Genomic DNA, 24627 nt, shown 5'->3' on the forward strand with positions numbered 1-24627 from the left:
CTTAGCATGGACCTTGATTCCTTCAGTTGTGAAGTGTCAGTGGCAGAGTTAAAATATGTCATTAAGGTATGGTATTTGTAATATTCATGCTCTAATTGTTGTTTAATTATGTACATTCCTACAGCTGATCGGAAGGTGTAGGAAGACCAAACTCTCCAGTAACAAGGACACACCCTTGCACAAATCCAAGAGGAAGTGCGGGCTGCCATGGATCATGTCAAACTGTGCAGTACTGTAGTTATCACAGTCTCACTGATATCCACCAATTTTGTTCAAGCTAAACACTCTATAGGTTGAACACAAGCATCAACTGCTGAGTGGTAAAAAAACACAAGCATCAACTGCTGAGTGGTAAAAAAACAAACAAACAATGGAAAATAGGCCATGTTAAAGGATGGCAAACTAACTGAGGGTTGCTTAGTTCAAAAGGAAAAGGTCAAGTTACCTGGAAGGTAAACAGACAGGCCTGGTGACAGACACCATGTGCAGTGGCTGTACCAACTCAATCAAGGCTTCATTATATCTGGACTCTGACATGTACCTGAATACTAATAGCATAATTATTAACAAAATCATCCTTATAAGACAGGGGTAAATAACTATATTCTAAACATATACATGTATTTATTTTCTCTAGTTAATGTAGCTAGACTGGATTTAATGACTTTGCACAAAACTCAGGAAACATTAGTAGAAGATACTGACACGTAGTCATTAAAAATATTCCAATACCAGGTCTTTGTGTAAAAATGACTAGGTTAAAGGCTGTTGTATTGTCCGTTAACAGCAATCTTAGTAGTCTTTTAAAGGCATTTGCAAAATTCCATGAAAGGTATCTAAGCTAAGAAGATACTGCTTTATGAACTGGAGGGAATGCTGTCCAAAGGCACATAAAAGAAATATGTCTTAAGATTATAGCTGCCTTTTACTTCAGCCAATAGCACATTCAAAATCTTCAAAAGACATGGACAAATGCCCTTGGGATGGTCTTTCACCTGAATTAGTCCTAGAGTGGGGCTCATGGCTTAAGTGCCGTCATCTTTTTGTTCCTTCAAACATAATAACTGTTTCATAGTAACAAGTCTTTGTGAAATTTCGAGTATCAGTGCATTGAACAAAATGGGGATGTGAAATCAAGCCCTAATTCCTATGATCAAAAGCTATGAAGATATTTAAAGTGGACGGTGAAAACTTACCCTACCCTTTCCATCTAAGTAACTTGGTATGATTCTCCTTAGATGAACCACTGAAGAAAACTATGTATTCAACTCTTAATTCTTCAGGGACAGATTTTCCAGATTGTGTATTATACATGCTTTTTATATCGGTTCTATAACCCAGGAATAGGCAGGAGAAAGAAAAGGAAGAATGAACCTTGTATACATAGCAGGTAATTGGTAAATACTGTTTGGATGAATTAATAAAACACTAATCTTGATAATTTATTTAGTAATCTTGATCATTTATTTTGACATTTTGGTTTAGTGGGAGGAAGAACTGAAACTATCTCCACATGGAGCCCTTTGGGAATTAACTGAATAAAATGTTTAGAAAGAAAATACCCCCACCTTTCTGACACTGATAACAGATAGCTGATTCTGTGGAAAAGTCCATTAACGAATATTACCCTTCAGAAACACATTAGTGTGTAAGTGTAAACAGTTATGTCCAGAAACTGAAAGACTTCAGATTCCAGGACAGTAGCTCATCTAGTATTACATACACTTTCTCAGATGGAAGTGAAATGGTATTGTTAAAATCTCACCATTAATGAAAGATCTCATTTTGAATTGCATTTTGACTCTGTATATCTGTTTGTTGAACATATTATCATTTATGACATGTAATCCTCTTTTTAGAAGTATTTCTTTACAGTTTGCCACAAAGATTTCACGTTCCCTAAAAAATTGCACAGTTCTTCTGGTGTCTTATAATGACCACTAAATGATATTCACAAACATCGGTTTCCAAGTTTCTGGCTCTCCTGACGTGATATACAATCTCATATACTGAAATACAAATTACGTTTGTAGAATCACAGTGTGTTGATTATTACCAATCGTACACGGAGTAGCCAATCGTTTTGAATTTTTTTGGTGAAAACTAGAATATAAAACTAAAATTTATCATCACATTTTTACATATTCAAACATTTACTCAGAGTCATGGGTTAACATGGTATAAAATACCTCCTTAAAAGAAAATAAAATTTCCGTTAGCCAAAAAAAAAAATTCAAGGGTTAATGACTACATATGGAAACATGCAATGAAAAGTCAAAAAAGGAAATTAAAAATAAGGATTTCCGCTTATATATAATATCAAACATAAAAATAAAAAACTTAGGCATAAATTTTAATAAACGTTGTTAAGACTTATACACTGAGAAATACAAAACATCATTGAAAGAAATGGAAGAAGATCTAAATAAATGGAAATACATCCATATTCATGGATTACAAGATTTACCATATTAAAATGGCAATACTTCCTAAAGTGATCTGCAGATTCAATGCAATCCCTATTAAGATTCTAACTCCCATTTTCTAGAAGTACATAAGCTGAGCTAAAATTCATGTGGAAATTCAAGGAATCTAGAATGACTAAAGCTATCTTTGAAAAAAATAGGAAAACATTAGAGGCCTCACACTTCCTGATTTCAAAACTTATTACAAAGCTACAGTAATGGTACTGGTATTATGGCAGACATTTAGTTAAATGGGAAAGAATTGAGAGTCAAGAAATAAAAAATCACATTTATGGTCAACCGAATTTCAACAAGGGCACCAAGACAATTCAATGGGGGAAAGAATAGTCTTTTCAACAAGTGGTGATGGACGAGTGGATATCCACAAGCAAAGAGGGAAACTGAATGACACCATACACAAAAATTAACTCAAAATGGACCCAAATATCTATATTTAAAAGAACTAAACCCATAAAATTCTCAGATGAAAACACAGGTGTAAATCTTTGTGACCTTGGATTTGGCAATGGTTTTTTAGATATGGTATCAAAAGCGCATAAAACAAAAAACAAAACAGATACATTTTACTTCATCAAAATTTAAAACTTCTGTGCTTCAAAGGACAGCATCAAGAAAGTGAATAAACTGCCTACAGAAAGGGAGAAAATATTTACAAATCATATATTGAATAAGCGACTTGTATCTGCAAATTCATTAAGAAACCTTAAAAACTCCTCAATTAAAAAAAAAAAGAAATAAACCAGTTGAAAAATGGGCAATGGATCTGAATAGTTATTTCTCCAAAGAAGACATACAAATGGCTAATAAACACAGGAAAAGACTCAACATCATTAGTCACCAAGGACACGCAGGGTAAAAGCACAATGAGATACCACTTCATACTCACTAAGAGAGCTAAAAAAAACATGATGGGCAGTAACAAATGTTGACAAAAATGTGGAGAAATTGGCAACCTTTTATTCGTGGCACCCTCAAAAAAACTGAAAACAGGTGCTCTCACAAAAACTTGTACATGAATGTTTAGAGCAGCATTATTCATAATAGCCAAAAAAGTTAAAATCCACAAAAGGTCCCTTACTTATTGAGTTTATAAAATATGGCATAGTCCTACAGTGGAATATTATTCAACCATAAAAAGGAATGAAGTATCGGTACATGCTATAACATGGTCAAAGTTTGAAAACATTCTGTTAACTAAAGAAGACAGACACAGAAGATGCCACATTATATTATTCCATTTGTATAAAATGTACACAGAGGCAAATGTATAAAACCAGGAAATAGATTAGTGGTTGCCAGGGGCCAGGGAGAAGTGCAGATATGGAATAACTGCCAACACCTATGAGGTTTCTTTTCGGTGTTGTAGGAATTAGAAAATGTTCTAGAACTAAACAGTGATGGAGGTTACACAACTCTGAATATGTTAAGAATCACCTAATTGCACACTTTGGTGAATTATATAGTATGTAAATTGTAGTTCAATAAAGCTGTTTCAGAAAATATGGCTATAAGTCATAAATTAGCATGCATAGCCTACACACACACATACACACAAACTATCACAAACCATCGTAAGAGTTTTGACGTGTTTCCAAGGGTTTTAGATGGTCATCTGCTACCAGGAAGCTTAACTGTCTCCTGGCCAGTATTTTAGAACATGTGACTGGTAGGACACAGCAGGGATGCCTATTTTCTATATTTTTATACAATGTTAGATGTTGGTTGCAGGTAGGTGATTATGATCACACATCCTTCTGGACTTGAGAATGGTGGCAAGAGGGCTGATCACAGCTCAATTTATCCAGACCCATTTTGTGTCTTAGAATGGAAGTGCCCAGAGAACAGGGCACTCAGGGCTGTCTAAATTCTTGATATCTACCTACTGGGCATTTAATAAAGACAATTACACTATGAGCCACCTATCCCATAGTTAGGAGTAATAGCTGTATGTCTTCTTGTGCCAGGCCTCTGGAAAATGAAGCAGCCAGCACAGGCAACAGTACTCATGGGTTGTCATATTGCTACAGCCTTTGATTTCTACCTTTAAAGAACCCAGAAAAATCTTCAATAATATCAAACTGAAACTTCTTCCCACAAACAAAAGTCACTACAGAGTACTAATAGTACTAACAATAGAAATACTTGCCATGATAGATAGTAGCATGTATTGAACATTTACTGTGTTTTCTTTTGGAACTCTTACCTCTCACTTCCACAATATCAAAATGCCTTGTGCATACGCAGTGTGCCATAAAATTTGGTGCCCCAGTGTCTCTCTGAGGCCCCTTCTTCCTCTCTTCTGTCAAGACTTTGGTCCTTCGCTATCTCTTTCCTTACTGGCATCCTCAATGTCTCCCTCTCTACTGGTTTCTTATTCTTTGTCTTCACACAAGCACAAATCTCTCTTAAAAAAAAATAAGATGACCAAACTGCCCCTTCATCTTGTTATCATACTATTTATCTCCTTCCTTTCGTTGCCAAGCTGTCTCCATCTGCTGCCTCTCTTGCTTCATTATCCACTTACCACTTAAGCTATTACCATCCGCATTTCCCCCCCCTACTCTATTATTCCATTCTCCTAAATACTCACTCTTTAAGGTCAACTTGGATTGATTTTTTTCTTGTTTCTCAAGGCCCAGCTCAAACTACTTCTATAATAACAATCATATATTCATCTTTTTTCTTTTAAGCCTCTTAATCACCTAACCATCTCATTTCTATTTCTGTACAAAGTTGGTTGCATGTGATTTTGCATTGTGTGTGCATGTATGCATGCTTCCTCCTGCTCTCCTATTGAAGGATCTTTCTCAAGGGCAAAAGCCTTCTGCTTCATTTGTGAACTTTCCACGGTACTTAGTACAGTGAAAATAGCATCTTGACTCATATAGCATTAAACATCATGAACTTCTATGTTTGCAAATACTAAGATTTCATGTTTAATTCCCTTGATGTTATTTGAATGGAGAGTTTGGGGTGATCAATAATGATTTCTCCTACAATCTAACTTGTTTACATTTATTCTTCCATCTGTCTGAACTGCTGGCAATGCGAATATGGTATCTGTGTACAGTTCTGGTCAAGATACCTTTGGTGGGATATACAATGGACTTAGGAAAGGGCAAGCAAAATGACTAAGGGAAAACAGAATTACAAGAAGAGTTCAGCAGTAAAGCCAAAGGCTCAGAGTATTACAAAAGTGAAGGCTAAAAAGGGATATGTGAATATCATCTATGGGATTGCAAAAGCTATACAAAGGGAAACTCAGACTTGTGTGTCAAATCTTACAACTCTAGGATTTTTATTTCTTATTCATTTATTTTTGTTTTATTTTTTCTTTTATATTTTATTGTCTAGTTGGTTTTCATAACACACTCAGTGCTCATCCCCACAAGTGCCCTCCTCCATGCCCATCACCCCCCATCTCCTCTCCCCCTCCTCCATCAGCCCTCAGTTTGTTCTCAGTATTTAAGAGTCTCTCATGGTTTGCCTCTCTCCCTCTCCCCAACTATTTATTCCCCCTTCAACTCCCCCACAGTCCCCTGTTAATCTTACATACTAGAATCACCTTTGACTTCATTCAAAAGCTAGTAAATGTTTGAATTTCCTCCAAAGATAATACAGGCTGGATGATATAAACAGATACTCAAGAGAATTAGATATACACCTGGTTTGTAAATTTCTAAAATGCACTATTTCTCCCCCAAAACAAAGATGTTATAAAGATGTTATGGGAAGATCCCCTGTCTTCTGAAGGACTATTCCAGGTGGCTCAATCTGCCATTCTCTAGCACACGACTTACTGCCCCTGTCAGACGTATACTATTAGGCTAGAGGGACCACAGGGTAGACTCAGTCTGCGCGGCATCACAGGAAAGGTATATATTAGTTAAACAAACAAACAAAAGTAAAATGAGGATTAAAATGAAACAAGAATGAAACATTAAACATATATGACCAAGAACATTTAACATGAATTTTTTATACTGTAAATAAGTTTTCCTTTTAGCATAGTGAACCCTTTCCATAAATCTGTTTTAGAAGTCAGGTCTCCAGTATGCTTTAGAAAAGCTTTTGTTAAAACTGAAGTATATTGATAAAGTGATTTAATATAGTTGAAAACAAGCTGCAGCACTCTAGCTGGGCCCCCTGAAACCTTGTAATAGAGAAACATCTATATAGCATTATAGGAAACATTTACTGTAATTTGCCATCAATCTTTAAAAATAATAATGTTACATTCCCAACATTGTTGTCTTTGTTAGTGCATTACTACTATTTTATTCATGTGGTTTGTTGTGCTTATATGAATTATTCCCAATTCCACCACCATGTCTTGGGCTCTAATATCCTTTAAGTAAAAGATACTGAAACTATGGGTTGACTCAAAGGGCAGCTGAGTGCATTTTAATATCCCCATGTCCTATGAACCAATATTGAAGAACCACAGAATTATACTGCAGGACTGTGTTCTGTCTGAACGCACAGTGATTACCTGGGTGGGGTTGATTCTTTACCTTTGGACCACAAAATGAATCCTACCTACTGACTGGGTCTCTGAAACAAATATCAAGTGAAACAATAAGTAAATTTGGAGTTAACGCTTTTATTCAAGGTCCACAATGGTCATTGAATAAACTGCCTCCAATATAAATATGTAGCAGGTAAAACAAAACACTCCAATAACAACAAAGCTAAAAAATACAAGCAACACACACACACACACACACACACACACACACACACACACACCCCTTTCCGGCTAGGTCTACAATGAAAGGAGGTTATGAAAAGTACATTTGTGCTGTTAACTTTCAATTTTCAAGGTGTGTGTGTGTGTGTGTGTGTGAGAGAGAGAGAGAGAGAGAGAGAGAGAGTGTGTGAGTGTGTGTGTGTGTGGGGGGGGTTCTGCTTTAAGGAGGAGAGATAGTCTTGCTGAACCTAGATCTTTGGAGGGAAATGTAAGATTTGCAAAGTACTCTTATCGAAAAGATACACATTTGACCGCATGCATTCATGCATTAATCATGATAGCTGTTACTTAAACAATTGGCCTTGAGAAAAGAATTTTTAAAAGAAGCAAGAAAAGGCTCAAAGAAGGGTATTGAGCTAACACTAAGGAAAGACTGGATCCTCATTTCAGCTCTGCCTGTAATTCTGTCTATTATGCAAGCCCAGTCTCTTAACCTTCTTGTTTTTTCCTTTTCAGGTGTAAAACAAGGAAAACAATAGCTGCTACAGCATAAAACCGTTATGTGGAGAAAAGGCATTAAAGTATTTTGAAATTGTAAATGCTCTCTGAGTGCAAACTGTTATTGTTACATACATGTCAAAAATCCAAACTTATAAGGCAGAAAACTGGGAATTAATTATTTGAATTACAACAGAATTCTCAGCAAGAACGTTAAATGCCAAAGTGGTTACAAATTTTACAGACTTGCATTTCAACCACTTTTCAAGAGTATACTCCCCTTTTGCAAAAATAGGTCCACTTTTACTTGGAATGGCTAAGTGCTCTTCCTTAACTGCAAAATTCACTGACGCATAATGTACACAGCTGGAGGGGACCTTAGAGATAAGCCAGTCCTAGGGAGCATCACCCCTTGTTTGTCAAAGTTTCAGCAGCTGGGAGGAGAATGGAGAACAACGAAAGGAAAAGGCAGGACTAGGGGAGGTGTGGCAGGAATCTGACCTCCCTCCCCCATTTTGTCTGGAGACATGTGGCTTTTATCTGTTTTACATTTGTGCTTTCTGGGTAAGATTTAATTTGTAAAATGTATTTCACTGACTGTTATTTCTCCTCCACTCCCCAAAGGGTTTAAAGCTGAAGGAGAGCTAAATTTGCCACCCCACAGCACGATTCTTTGGCATAAGGATCATCTTGAAGAAACAGCACACATGGAAAACCTGCACTGAGGTTACCCTTTTGTAAGAGACATTTACATTCATAAGGAAATCTCCATCTGTAAGGGTGGCTTCTTCTCTGTACCAGAAAGATGTGCCTACATTTCTAGAAACTCTTAACAGTTGGAGAGGGCGAAGACTTAAATCTGTGTACCAACCATACTCTTGCTCACCGTGCTTTGCCTGACAGCCTCCCATAACTGGGCTCCCTACCCCCAACATTTTTTGTCTTCAGCTCAAGATGTTTTTTTTTTAATTTTTAATAGTTTTATTTATTTCTGAGACAGAGAGAGATAGAGCATGAATGGGGGAGGGGCACAGAGAGAGAGGGAGACACAGAATCTGAAACAGGCTCCAGGCTCTGAGCTGTCCTCACAGAACCTGATGTGGGGCTTGAACCCATGAATCATGAGATCAGGACCTGGGCCGAAGTTGGATGCTTAACCCATTGAGCCACCCAGGCGCCTCTGGAGATGGTATTTAAAGTGGTGGCCGGCAACAGGCACATGAAACAATCCTCAGTATCACTCAGCATCAGGGAAATACAAATCAAAACCACACTGAGATACCACCTCAACCAGTCAGAGTGGCTAAAATGAACAAATCAGGAGACTATAGATGCTGGCGAGGATGTGGAGAAACAGGCAGCCTCCTACACTGTTGGTGGGAATGTAAACTGGTAAAACCACTCTGGAAAACAGTGTGGAGGGTCCTCAAAAAACTATCAGTAGAACTCCCCTATGACCCAGCAATAGTAACTCTTGGAGTGGCCCAGGCTCTTTGTTTTTTCCCCAACTCTCTTTCACCCTTCCCCTCCCCATGGTCCTCCATTAGGTTTCTCCTGTTCTCCTGTTAGACATATGAGTGCAAACATATGGTTTTTGTCCTTCTTTGCCTGACTTATTTTGCTTAGCATGACACCTTCGAGGTCCATCTACTAATCTGGCTTTTTATTACAGCTGCAGGTGGGTGGTTGCCTCAGCCAAGAGCCTAGAAGGTTAGAGGAAAAATTATTTTTCAACCCATACAAAGCCAATTCCCTTATTTTTCAGATAAGAAACTGGAGCCCAGAGAGGTGCAGCTATAGTTGTTGCATGGTCTGGTTTAAAGCATCTTCATGACAGGCTTAAGTTGTATCATATCAATCAGCTATATGCTGTTGTTGTTTTTTAAGTTTATTTATTTATTTTGAGAGAGACAAAGAGTGAGAATGAGAAGAGGAATGAGAGACAGAGACACAGAGAGAGAGAGAGAGAGAGAGGGAGAGAGAGAGAGAGAGGGAGAGAGAGAGAGAAAGAGAGAGAGAGAGAGAGAGAGAGAGAGAGAGAGAGAGGGAGAGAGAGAGAGAGAGTGAGCATGAGCAGGGGAGGGCAGAGAGAGAAGGAGAGAGAGAATCCAAAGCAAGCTTCCTGCTATCAGTGCAGAGCCTGATGTGGGGGTCGATCTCACAAACTGTGAGATCATGACCTGGGCTGAAACCAAGAGTTAGATGTTCCACTGACTGAGCCACCCAGGCGCCCCAACTATATGTTGTTTATATGGTCATATATTCAGCACACATTGGATTAGAAAATACTTTTTATTTTTTACCACTTCAACTTTGTGGAGACAGATCTTATAGAATGAATTTCAAAGAAATGCCACTTTCTCCTAAGGCCAGACTTTTGCAAAATATTATAAAGGAGATAAAGGCTGACTTGAGTGTTATCTAGTTCTGTCCAGCCATCCTTTTTGTTTTGTGCTCTAGATTGGCATCCAACCTGCAGGAATTCAGTACCCTCCACTACTGGATAATCTTCCTCTTTCAGATACCTGCTGACGCTGTTGGACTTGACCACATCCCTATGCTCCTGGAAGAAATCCTCCCAACCTTTAGGGCTCCTGGGTGGCTTAGTTGGTTAAGCATCTGACCCTTGATCTTGGTTCAGGTCATGATCTCACGGTTTGTGAGATTGAGCCCCATGTTGGGCTCTGCACTGACAGCATAGTGTCTGCTTTGGATTTTCTCTCTCCCCCTCTGTCTGCCCTTATGCTACTTTCTCTCTCTCTCAAAATAAAAAAATGAGAATATATAAAAATAAGTGTATATAAAAAGAAATCCTCCCCAATTTTTTTTCCTGAAATCCTCTTACTCTTTTATGTTTTGGGAAATGACTTACTGCAAGACAAACAAAAACAAAAATGACTTCATTAGAAACTCTTTCCCATATGACTTATAGATATGACTCTGTCTACCCTTTCTCATGGTTCCCATAAGAACTGCATTTTAAACCCCTTTGTTTACCTGTAACAAGGCAAAACACAGACCTTTCCCTTTTTGCTGGAACCTGCCAAAAGACCAAATACAGACGTTCCAATCGCCCGTTCTTTGTCTCATAAATAATTAGCAGAGATTAGAGCTGTTTGTTCTCCTTCAACTAGCTAGACACAGACACAAACATTTCCTGCTAAGCTGACTGACTGAGACTACCCTGGAGTACAAAACAATCCCCCCAACTGTCACCCACCCCACGTGTTCCTATCCACACCTTGTATAAAAGTCTAAGGCAAAATCCACTTTGCTCAGACACTCTGATCTTCCGACCTGGAATACTTTCCGTATTGCAATAGCCGGAGTAACATCAATTTCTCTACTTGTTTAGTTTTTGCCTTTGATACTTCCTTAGAAAACCTCTTTAGCAATTTATATGTTTAGTTTGTGTTACATTATTTTAATAACAGATGAGAAAACAGAAGGGGTGGACTCAAACGCCGTTTGTGTGTCCTCTGTGTTCTTGACCCTTCTGAACTTCAATTTCTTTATCTTTAAATAAAGATGTTGGATTGATAATCTTTAATATTTTAATATACCACATTAGTTGATGAATTGCATTGTAATTATTTTTTTAGGTCAATTTATAGGTGTCACATAACTCAGGTCTGGGACTAAGTCTTTTACTCTTTTCTATCCCCTGTTCTGTTTAAAGTAGTTGTTATGGCGAACCTGAGTGGCTCAGTCAGTTAAGTGTCTTGAGTTTGGCTCAGGTCATGATCTCATAGTTTGTGAGTTCAAGCCCTGTGTCAGGCTCTGTGCTGACAGTTCATTTAAAAAAAAAAAAAGTAGTTGCTACATAATGTTTATTAGTTGAAGAGAAAGAGTTTATGACTAGTTTGTAAGTTACTGTGGTAGTAGGGGGTTTCAATTCTATTAATGTTTATTGAACAACTGACAGCTGGTCTTTCTGGTCTTCTTTTGCAAATTCCATTCAAACTATTCAAATAAATTTCAAAAAGAAAATGTTAGCATACTAAGTGTCTATAATCAAATATTCTTTTTTCTTTCATTTGGAAATCCAAATAGTGAGAAAAATCTTTAACCTCCTAAGGAGAAGCAGATATATTTAACTACTGGTCATGGGGAACCAATTCCAATAGAATTTGATTTTTGTTTTCCGTGCCATTCTATTTTATCCATCACTTTGATGGTGAAGGTGATGATAATTACAAAATATTAGATGCTAAATTGTTAAGAGAGATCAAGCCTTAAAAAGAGAAAACATCTAAATCCCAAGAAGGCCATCATCCATGGAAAAGCTGATACCAGTTTGAAAGGATCCATATAGTACCCAATAGGATGTCAATAAATTCAAGGTAATTTTCCAATCATTTGGTCATAATAATTACTGCTCTACTAAACAATGTGTCTAGTACTGCCCTATATGCTTCATAACCATTATCTCACTTATTCTTCACCACCAACTTTTGAGACAGGTACTATTATTGTCATCTTCATATTGTAGGTGAGGATCCTAGTTCAGCGAGGTTGTATCAATTCATTGCCTGAGGTTGGAGAGCCAGTAAATGGCACGGTCAGTAGTCAAAGCCAGGTCCGTCTGACTCCAGAGCCCAGGCTCTTAACCACAGTGCTACAATGCCCAATCCTCTAGGAGAGTAAGGAAAACAATGTAAAAAGGATTATCTCGTTTTTAGTTTTATATTTTAATGCACAGAGCATCATTAAGACAAGCTTCTACAACTATTTTTATGGGGTGTGTGATGCCTAGAAAATCATAAAAGGATACAGCTGACCAGTTGAAAATATCCTTATAGTATATTACATCTTCTGCAAGGTTTGGTTTAGTATACACATGGCATTATAAAACAGGGGCTATGTTTTTACTCAGTGAGTGATATGCAGTAAAGACCTAATATAGCAGAACTATGATGTGCAGTTACAGTTAGGGCTTTCTTCAGACTGCCATAAAAACTCAGTTTAAGATAACAACTTGGTGTATATGGCATCAACCCTTAATGATTTTTCTTAATAAAGTATTAATCTGAAATTTGTTTAGCCTGCTTATTGTTATAATTGAGCAGAAACCTAAAAGCATTTTTCATTTATGGAAACTTGTCACAACACATTAAAATATAAGTGCATACAATTTTTTGAAAAACGCATCATGAATAGACTCGGGCTTTGCTCTCATTTGGTAAAGTATCTTTTGTTGTTTTCATGTATGTTTTACGTGTGGATTTCAGTAATGTGTCGAGACAAGGCTCTGAAATCAGACCACCAGTTTCTAGCTCTGTGACCTTGGGCAAGTTACTTAACCTCTCTGTGCCTCTTTTTTTTTTTTTTTTTTACTATTTGGAAAATGAGGACTATAATGTTACCTTTATTATATAACACCTTTGAAGTGGCTGAACCAATTCTTGACATGGTTAATTATTTAATAAATTTCCATTATTGTTATCAAACTGTGGTTAACTCTTGAACAACGCTGGGGTTAGGGGCACCAGTCCCTTCTTGTGTGGTTCAAACTCCTGTTGTTCAAGGGTCAACTGTACTTTGTGGGAGGGAATTACAGATATCTGAGTTAGAATAAAAATGAATATGCTCTGATAACAACTATGTAATGACCTTTTGTCTTGCATGTTTCATTTCCCTCAAATAGATACTTCATGGTTTTCAAGTGTGGATGGCAAGAAACCCCAAAGGCACCAAATGACGGCTCTTGCACTTGAAGATATAAAGGAATCAAACAGTAGGAAAGAAGGTAAGAGATAAAAAGTCCATGTCCAAATGTACTCAGATCCTTTCCTCTGTCATCTCTGACCCTTGTATTACCCTCAGCCTCTCTCAGCAGCAACAATGAAAATTGCTGTGAAAGGTCAGCCAACGCTAGAGACAGTATTTTTAAACAAGGACGTAAACTGCATCATGAATCGAAAACTAGGACAAATCATAATGTTTTCCTGAAACCTAAGCATGAATTTTTATTAAAGCATACACCAAAGAAGAACTGCTTTTTTGAAAGCAAACAAAAACAAAACAGAGCAAACCCTACAAAGAATCTCCCAAAAGAAAGTAAAAACCAGTCAAGATGAGTAACTCAACTACAAAACAAAATATCTTGTTTGCAACTAATCAACCAAAAAAAGGACTGTCTTACCACCCCTATAAAATTGTAAGCTTCTTTTTTAAAAATTTTTTAAATATTTATTTTTGAGAGAGCAGAGAGACAGAGGAGGAGTGTGGGAGGAGCAGAGAGAGAGGGAGGCACAGAATCTGAAGCAGGCTCCAAGCTCTGAGCTGTCAGCACAGAGCCCGACACAGAGCTTGAACCCATGAATCACGAGATCATGACTTGAGCTGAAGTTGGATGCTCAACCGACTGAGCCACCTAGGAGTCCCTAAAATTGTAAACTACTTGAGGGTAGAGTTTGGATCATTCATTCATTCATCTGTTTATATGTGATCTCCTAAAGACATTTAGGATTCTGCTGGCTATATGTTTTGTTTGCAGTTTCTGCTTTTGAAGGCCATGCTGAAATTTGACACTGTTTGAGTCTTTGTGTGCTGAATCCTGTCTCCAAAGAAATCATTATATAAACTTTCAGCTATTTTCAATACTTGTATATTAAGACTAAGATCATTCAATGTGAATAAGATGTTGGGAATATTGGTCCTATGACATTTATTGTAAATAAGTCTGGTAGCTCAAGCTTTTGTTGGTTAAATTTAACAATTCGGCACTCAAAGTGCTTTTTTCTTTTCTCCAACTATGAAGAATTCGTGTTCCCCAACGAGAAAAAAATTCATGTTCCCTCACTTTGACATAAACATTCACCCTTATATTAAGCATAAAAGGCTTTTTCTTATTATAAACAGAAGAAATTTCCATATACCCTTTGTAAAATGTTATATATAAATGCTGGGCTTGGACATAGAGAACTTAATCAAAATCCCATGTTGCTTCAGGGTAGTTATATGCGAAATGCAATTTCCATTGTATTGAAACCTCCATCCTGTAAATATTTATCTATTTTCAAAATTGCCTACATATCTGAAAAGTTTAATTGGTTTATACTCAAGGCACTGGAGAAAGGAAAATTTGCTTTCATAAGACATTTACATGTATTTATTCTGTCCACGTAGAGTACTTCTTTCGAGTGATCATGAAATTTAATGTGAAGTGAAACCATCCCAGCTTTGGCTCTAATGACCAACTTAGAAGGAAAGAAATCAATAATCAATAAATCAATCATTTTGATCACTGTACCTTTTTTCTCTGATTTATCGGAAACTTTTCCTCCAATTGGAGAGTAAGTAGTATCCATGGATTCGGTCCCTCTGTTCCCTTTGCTAACTCCATTTTCATAGAGCTGTCCTTCAACTGGTTGCAGCTGCCAAGTCAGGCCGAACAAATGCACTGCTGCAAGAAAACAAGCCACACATGAACTTATTCCAGACTTGTTGACACGGTCTCTAAGCCAGCTGTTCCTTTCCACCTAAAAATGCCATGACCGGTTTCCTTTTAGTTAGGCCAACCAGCTTGCACTTTATACCTACATTACACGTGTAGCAACTTTCCTAAATAGCTATTGTTAAAAGTTTGAAGCCGTCGCTCTCCCAGTAATAGACGTTGGAGTATTAGTTAAGCAACGACAGTGGTGATTGGACGCTGCTCCTCAGCACTGTTCGCTCTTCCTCTCCCATGTCCTTTGTTGAAACTATAGTTTGTATATGGAAATTGCAGAGTAATGGTGGACAGACCATCGCGAGAACATGGGAGGCCTCAGCTATGGCTCCGATTCAATTCAATGTAGCAAGCGTTTCCTGAATGCCCAGAATGCATATAGTCCTATGACAGCTGCTGCAGATGTTAAAATATAGATGCCTATTAGGTTAGGAGTTGGAAGTAATATGAGTATAAAATAAGTATAAGATATGCAGAGTAATTGATGTGATATAGGTTCAATTGCTGTCGGGATTAAAAAAATACCTGTGTTGATCAGAGTGCAGGAAAATGGGCACTCTCATATATTCTTCACGAGCGTATTTAAAAAAAATCACCTTTGTGGAGGGTAATGTGGCACCATTTATCAAAAAACCTTAAAATCTGGCTTACCCTTTTAGCCCACAATTCCATTTCTATGAATTAATTACGAATGTGTACAAACTACAAGGCTCTCCATTGTAACATTTAAAAACTAGTAGAAAGTTATGATCAATCTAAATATTCATCAAACGAGATTAATGAAATAACTGATGATATTATAAATAATACAAGATTACATGGCTATTAAACCATGTTGCAGAGGACTATGAACTGGCATGGGGATAATTATGATGCATCAAATGAAAACCATCAGGGTACTAGGCAGTCCGAACAGTGTGTGTAGACGTGTGGGTATCTGGAGAGAGAGGGCTGGGAGGACACACAGCAATGTGGTCACAACATGGGGACCTACGGTGGATTTTCCTTTTCTTCTTTAGGATTTCTGTACTGTTGATAATTATTACAATGAACCCTGGTGACGTTTGCCATGTGGGAGAAAAGGAATTTTTGTTTTAAGACAAAGGGTTTATTCTCTGGTTTCAAAGAAAATAATCCTTACAAAAAAGCGAAAAACAAAGAAGTGGCTTATTGTCTGATTGCTGAGGCTGGAACTTCCAGTACTATGTTCCGTGACAGTGGTGAGGGTGGACACCCCTGTCGCGTTCCCGACCTTTGGAGAAAAGGTCTCAGGTCTCCCCATTGAGGATGATATTAGCGGTGGGTTTTCCATAGATGGCCTTTATTATGTTAAGGTATGTTCCCTCTAAATCTACTCTGTTGAGGGTTTTTATCATGAATGGATGTTGTCCTTTGTTGAATGCTTTTTCTGCATCTATTGAAATGATCATATGGTTCTTATCCTTTCTTTCATTAATGTGGTGTATCACGTTGATTGATTTGCGAATATTAAATCACCCGGGCAACCTAGGAATAAAATATCACCTCACAACTGTCAGAATGGCTAAAATCAATAACACAATAAATAATAGGTGTTGGTGAGGATATGGAGAAAGGGGAGCCCTCTTGCACTGTTGGTGGGAATGCACACTAGGGCAGCCACTCTGGAAAACAGTATGGAGGTTCCTCAGAGTTAAAAATAGAACTACCTTATGATACAACAAATTCCACTACTGGGTATTTATCCAAAGAATACAAAAACACTCATTCAAAGGGACACATGCACCCCCTTGTTTATAGCAGCAGTATCTACAATAGCCTAATTATGGAAACAGCCCAAGTGTCCATCAGCTGATGAATGGATAAAGAAGATGTGGTATACATATACAATGGAATGTTACTCAGCCATAAAAAAGAATGAAATTTTGCTATTCACAGTGACATGGATGGAGCTAGAGAGTATTATGCTAAGTGAAGTAAGTCAGAGAAAGACAAATCCCACATGATTTCACTCATATGTGGAATTAAACAAACAAACAAACAAAAAAACAAGCAAAGGGGGAAAAAAGAGAGAGAGGCGAACCAAGAAAGACTCTTAAATATAGAAAACAAACTGATGTTACCAAAGACAATATGGGTGGCGGAATGGGCTAAAGAGGTGATGGAGATTAAGGAGGACACTAGTGATGAGCACCAGGTGTTTTATGTTAAGTGTTGACAAACTAAATTGTACATCTGAAACTAATATTACACTGTTTGTTAACTAACTGGAATTAAAAACTTATAAAAAGAAGTGGTTTAAAGGAACAACAGATTAAAATTGGCTGGGCAAATCAGAGATGCTTTAATGAAGGAAGCAGGATTAGAGATGAGCCTTAAAGAATGTATAGAGCTTTGACAACCGACAGCAATGGGTAGGGTGAAGGGGCAGGTTGAACAAAATACGACTTTGTAAAGCACAGGATGTATTTGAGGCAAAGGGAGTCGCTGGGGTTGGCTGGAGTATAGTTAGTATAGATGGTAGTGGAAGTTAAGGCTGGAAGGGAGGATTAGGACCATATTGTGGGGATGTTGAATGCCACGCTTACATATTTGGATTCAATTTATTAGGCAACAGGGAGGCATTGCTATTTTCTGAGCAAATGAGTGTTATGATCAGTTTTCTTCAGGAGGATTAATTTGATAGCAATGGGGAGCACTGATGCCTTCTAGGTAAACAAATGATATCATTGGAGCACCCTTTGTGGGAAGATAAATCCAATACTAGTGTGGAACACGATGAATTGGAGGCCTAAAGATTTGGCAAGAACACAAATTGGGATGACCACTGCAATAATATAGATGAGAAATAATGAGCGTCTCAATTAGGGCAGTGGCAGTGGGAATGCAAAGAAGGCAATTCCTTAAGGGGAAATTGCATAAATGTCATCTCAGGGTTTGGTAACAAGTTCTGTGTGTGCGTGCATGTCTGTGCACCCCCATGCTCATGCACGCATGTAGGTGTGCTGGGGTCAAAAACAGAAGAAAATGAGGAAAAGGGAGTAACCCAACATGGTTAAGGTTTGAAGCCTGAGTAACTGAAAGCATAGTGCAACGATTAATAGAGTTAGGGGACTGTGCACTTCGCCCAGCACTAGCTACAAATAACTGGTGCTGGACATGTGTTTGTTGAATGATGACAAGTTGAACTGTCGACTGATGACCAGTTGGTTTGGGGCAGGGTGGGGTGATGGGGGAAATATAATGAACGCATCTTTAGAGGTGCCGGTCTCCAGGGACCAATGAGCTATCTTGATAGAAATGTTCAATGCACGAGTTTTGGAGGTTTGAAGTTCTAGAGAAGTATTAAGGCTAGAACAAGACTGCGGAATCATATATGCACAGAGGCAACGGCTGACATTGTGAGAATGAATGAGGTTACTGAGGGCAGATAATGTTGGGAGAAAACAATAACTAGGACAGAAGCTGGGGAAATCTTTTTATCTGTTTTCTCATTGCAATTTTAAACAGCAACCAAATCTTACTGAAAGGGAAAAAAAGTGGATCTGTTCATAGTCCTTCTAACATTTTTCTTTGCATTTCTAGGCAGAGTGAAAAGGGCTAATTTGTATGTCTAATACTCATATATAGTATATGGATTAACAACCGAGAACAGGGAAGCTGGCCAGATAGCCTATTTAAAAATCATTCATCCACTTTTAGTTGGAGCTAGAGATTTCTAACACCTACCTTCTAATTTATCCTTAAAACTTTTAAGCATTTAATTGGTTTCTACCCTTTTCTTTGGATTAAGGCCAGTGCTGCCTGATGAATTTCTCTTGCAATTATTGGAAACAATTGGAACTCAAATGATAGTGGTTCTGAATAAAGTACAGGATGGCATGCTAATAAAGCTATATTAGTGACATTCCCCAGACTTCCTTGCAAGACTCAAAGTATGGTTGGTTTAGCATACTTACTCCAATTAAAGGGGTTTACCAGTTTTTAAAGAGAATTTGGTTTACTCTGACCCCCAAATAATTGGAAAATTATGGATGTTAAAAGTTACTGAAAATGTGTTTGATTCCCTTGGTTCAGTTACTTTTGTGAAATTAGACTGGCTATAAGGAACAAAAGGCACAGTGGTTTTAATTTTGAAGATAAAGGGGAATAATTTATATACTTTAAGTTAAGCCAGTTTCCTGAGGGCACTCAAAAATGACAGAAAAAAAATGTATGTGCTGAAAAATCACTTCAAAATAATAAGGCAAAGATTAATTTTTCATCATCAAATGAAATGGACTGCTAACAGTCCATTGAAACAGACAAGTGTGGGCACATTTAGTAGAATACCCTTTGAGGGTGGTGAAGCTTTATCATTTTTTTTAAGTTTACATTGTCTTTTCCAGGCGATAAGCTATTTGTAATGTATATTTGTATCAATACATAATGCAAGTGAACTTACTTGCTACAGATTATGGGTACCATAGCAAGGCTACTGGTCTTTCCTCCAAACTGGACTTCCATATGCTGAGTTGTGGAAGGAAGTCAGAAAAGTATTTACAGGGTAAACTAAGGTAACTAGGTAACTCCAGACTTGGAGTTCTATTAGAAATACATAATATTGTATTCATACTAAGACCAATAAATAAAATCATGTTGATCTTTGGGACATACCAATACACCACTAGAAAGAGCTGGCACTACTTCTTTTATGGAGATGTATTTTTCATTCAACAAATATTTTCAAAGCATATGCAGGCACATTGGGAATATTGGAATATAGGCAAAGGTCATAACAAAAATATTTAACAGCCAGGACACCGTAGGTACTGGCTAACCAATATGGAACAGGCTCTAAACAACCAATATAGCCTAACCAGGACATGCTGATTGCATATCAGATGCATAGGAAGCAGGATGAGGATACAGAGTCCTTATCTTCTTGTGGGTCTCCATCCAGATCTATGCTATGTATCTATTAGCCACATTTTGGAGGCAAGTTCCCCAAACCCAGGTGTAAACATTATAAGCCAACTGGCTAGAATTAAGGGTATAGCTGGTAATGAAAAACCAGGCAGTATTAAATTATATTCATATATTGATGCAGCAAATATTTTTTGAGAACCCCTTGTGCCAGGCACTGTTCTAAGTTTACAGCAGCGAATAAAAATTTTTAAAAAATCTCTAATTTTCAGTACTCATATGAGAGGGTGGTGGGCTAAGACATGCATACAATGAATAAATATATGATATAATTAATATATAATAATGATATATTATATAGCTATATATCATATATAGCTGTGTAGAAACAAAGAAGCAAATAAATGGAATAATGGGTGGTTATTGTAAAAGAAATAAGACTAGTCAGGAAAGGCTTCTCAGAGGAGGTAATATTTGAACCAAGTTTTGAATGAAATGGATCCATATGAATATTTAGTTGAAGAACCTTCCAGGAGGAAGGAATGGCAATTACACCAAACTCCTACGTTTTGTATGGAATGTTTGAGGGACACTAAGGAGCCCAGTATGAGTGCAGCTCAGTCAGGATGAAGAGTGGTAAAGGGTACCTCGGTGGCTCAGTCAGTTAAGTCTCTGACTCTTCTTTTTGGCTTAAGTCATGTTCTCACAGTTCGTGAGTTCAAGCCCTGTATTGGGCTCTGTGCTACCCCAAGCACTGTCCCTCCCCCAGATACACACACACACACACACACACACACACACACACACTCTCTCTCTCTCTCTCTCTCTCTCTCTCTCTCTCTCTCAAAATAAATAAATAAACTTTTTATAAAAGGAAGAAGAGTGGTAGAAAACTCTTAAACTGAAGGACTGCACCCATGATAATGCTAGATCTGTGCTCTAACCAATGTCACAAACTGGTCACTAATAAATCTTACAAGTGAATAGAAAGTGATAAAACTAAAATCACGCATACTCAAATACTCATTTTAAAATGAGCAATGTTATTTATAGTAGATCTAATAGAAGTACTCCGAATCCCAAACTCAAAGTTATTTTTCCTAAAGACATGTATAAAAATATACATCCTCAATGTGTAGAGACTGACACGACCCAGATATTTCCAGGAGTACCAGTCCCATGTCGCACTTCACTGAAATTCAATGGCTGGACAGAATATGTACGCCTATTCAGATATTCTGGGAATAATGTCATTTTAACTGATTAAGAGTGGCAGTCCCTAATGCGCTCCTAACAAATATTCTCTAGTGCCAAGCCTTGAACATTTTATAATCATTATCCTTCTTGGTTTATCCAGTTGCAAAAACCTATGCTCTGAAATTATACATTTGTTACAAAGGTAACAAATGGAATATCTCACCACCCCCAATTGCCAAACTCAATCAAGCACCTTGGATCTCAAGGCAAGCTAACTTTATGAGAAGAAGCTCTTGCACAGTTCTCTAGGCTGAAAGCTCTGAGTCTCTCAGTAGTTACTTCTCTGCTCTCTCTGTTAGGATGTTGATCTTTCTTTCTCTTAAGTAAGACTGATGGTCACTAGTTAAACAGTTATAATTGATACTGCTTCCTCATTCCATTTCCCTTAAAAAGAAAAAATATTCACGTATAATAGAGAGACTATAGGAAAGCTTCAGAAGCAGATGTAGGACATACATGCTACATTACTTAGGTCTATACCATCCCACATGACAGCCACTGGCCACATGGTCTATTAAGCGTTTGAAATGTGGCTAGTCAGAGGTGAAGAGTTAGTATAAAAGAAAAAATAGGATATATTCAATTAATAATTTTTTACTGATTACATATTGAAATGATATTTTAGATATATATTAGGTTAAATAAAATTTTTAATTATTCCCGTCTGCTTCTTTTTATATCTTTAATGTGGCTACTATGAAATTTTAAATAACATATGTGGTTTGCTTTGTTTTTATATGGACAGTGCTGATCTTGACTATCTAGAACATTTCACAGAGAGATATGATGTTTCTCTTTTGGCACCCTATCACAGGACCCACCATGTTATATTGAAGGTATCTATTTATATGTCTGCCTCATCATCGCTAAAGTATTCAAAGGGCAGAATCCGTGTCTTCTTAATCTTTCTCTCTGGTACCTCACTCAGTGCCTGGTAGTCAGGAGGTACTCTGCTTACACACCGATCTGACTATAAAGGGGTAAAAGGAGCTTTAGAAAGCAATTTTGTGACATTGATCAAAGTTTAAACTCAGAATGCTTTTTGACCAATGAATTTAACTTCCAGGAATCTACCAAAGAAACAATAATATATGTGCATAAAGGGTATGTATAAGAACAGCCAACATAGCATTGTTAACATAATGACTTTGTTAAGATAGTTAAATAAACAGAACCGCCTATATATCCATCTCAGAGAGAGTGGTATACTCATATTATGAAGTCTTATGTAAGAACTAAAAAGACTGATATCAAGAGACTGTCAGATTGGAGGAAGCCAAGGAGACATGACAATTAAATACAATGTGGGATCCTAGATAGAATCTTGGAACAGAACAAAAAAGGAAAAACTGTAGAAATAAGTATTGTACTCTGACTTGAGTTAATAGCATTGTACTAATGCTAATCTCTTCCTTTTCATAATTGTACTATGGTTACGTAAGACGTCAATACTGCCAGCTGAGTGACAGGTACACAGAAATTCAGTGCTACATCTGCAATTGTTCCAGAAGTCTAAATTTATTTCAAAATAAAAAATCCTAAAAAGAAAAATAATGGATTCAGTGGTGCACAGGAGCCAGGTTACACTGGTTTCTAAGAGCCCAGTGTGAACATGTCTTCCCAATTCCGCCTTCAGCGACGTCATGTTGGTAGCTGAAATCACCCAGGGTGGGTTTATTAACACTCTCGGAAACAGCAAATGTTGCAAACTATTTTTTTTTGCACAGAGAGATGGTTGTTAAACATTTATCAGCACACCATTGGTTGAACTACATGTACTGACATGAAAAGAGCTCTAAGATTTTTATAAAAAATCGTTGGAGAACAATGCATGTCCAATAATCCTATTTAGGCAAATATGAAAATGCATACAAAGAACTGGGAGAATTGATACCAAGTCACTGATCTTTAGAGTGGGGACCTGGAAGTTCAATATTTTCATGGTAATGTTAGAATGTTTTACAATGACAATGTATTCATGTATTGTTATATAATAAAAAACACTATATGCTCAACAAACCTTTTTTTTAAAGCTGAAAGATTGGATGCATTGTTTTATTAATTCTTTTTTATTACTATTTTCTATCTAAAATAAAGCTTTTCAAAACAATTCAAAGCAGCAGAACAATTCAGCAATAAAATCTGAATAACCCCCAAACACATAAAGCAGATAAAACAGAACTCTTGATTGAAAGGGATTGGGAGTCCAGGGGCGTCTGGGTGGCTCAGTCGGTTAAGGTTCCCACTTTGACTCAGGTCATGATCTTGCTGTCTGTGGGTTTTGACCCTGCATCAGGCTCTGAGCTGACAGCTCACAGCCCGGAGCCTGCTTCAGATTCTGTGTCTCCCTCGCTTCAGATTCTGTGTCTCCCTCTCTCTCTGTCCCTCCTCGTTTGCACACTGTCTCTCTCTCTCTCAAAAATAAATAAATATTTAAAATTTAAAAAACAAATAAAGGGATTGGGGGTCCAAAAGACTTGCCCAAAACACTTGGAAGAGCTTTTCTGACAGTTAAATTTATTGGAATATCTTTATAATGCTATTGCCAGGATATGAAACCTTTCATATTATTCTGTATCTTTTGGTATTTTCTGTCCACTCTCTTATAGATAATATTAAAACCCACTTAGTAACAAGATAAATTGTGGTTTGATACTAAATACGCAAGTAAACTTTGAAATTGCAGTAGGTATAAAGCAAACACAACTTTGTTTTCAAGGAATTCATCTTGCATCTGAAAATGTACACATTCAGCTAAGGATGCTGTATTTATTTGTTGCAAGAAGTTTCTGATGTTATTTTCTAATACTACTAATAAGCCTATTTAGAACATTTGAAATCTGTCTCACAAACAAAATCCTGTCCATAATAGATGATGTCATACATTTCAAATCATGGCAAGATGAAAGCATGTGATATTTTTCAAAGTAATTTGTCTTTCCTTTCTGTCAGCAAATATTTTCCCCACCAGTTCCCTTACATATCTTGCTTCATGTTCCTTCAGGCTAAGGAATGCTACTGCTTTTGCACTTGACTTCCAAAGATTGTCAGAGCTACAGATCTACTTGTATGTTGAACAGTTCCCTTCCTGAAAAATATTCCAAGTACATTACCCAGATGGTGACCCCTGATGACTTCAGCCTTTCAAGTTAACTCCTATGGGAAGCAATCTTGCCAGACCCATACTTTAGGGGACATCGTGTGAAGCTAGATGCTTCTGCAATAAAGGGCATTACTGCAAAAATGCTACTTGAATTAAACGCAGTGATCTTTCTATCTTAAAATAAATCCCATTTTCATTACACTACACATCAAATTGGTATATGAGTGAACTATAGCCCTTCGATAAATTACCTTCA

At 37.3% G+C, this 24627-nt stretch overlaps 1 protein-coding gene across 3 annotated transcripts in view; it reads right to left on the reverse strand.

The window, feature by feature from the left end:
• TENM1 (teneurin transmembrane protein 1) overlaps positions 1-24627 on the reverse strand; it is a 552583-nt gene that overhangs the window by 267584 nt on the left and 260372 nt on the right. For 2 of the 3 annotated variants that reach the window (XM_029929999.1, XM_029929998.1), the window contains exon 6: positions 14930-15082. In XM_029929999.1, coding sequence (XP_029785859.1) covers positions 14930-15082 — 153 coding nt within the window. The remainder of the gene's footprint in view (positions 1-14929; positions 15083-24627) is intronic. The other variant, XM_029930000.1, reaches the window with a different exon arrangement.

This window comes from Suricata suricatta, chromosome X (genome assembly GCF_006229205.1).
Source record: "Suricata suricatta isolate VVHF042 chromosome X, meerkat_22Aug2017_6uvM2_HiC, whole genome shotgun sequence".
NCBI lineage: Eukaryota > Metazoa > Chordata > Mammalia > Carnivora > Herpestidae > Suricata > Suricata suricatta.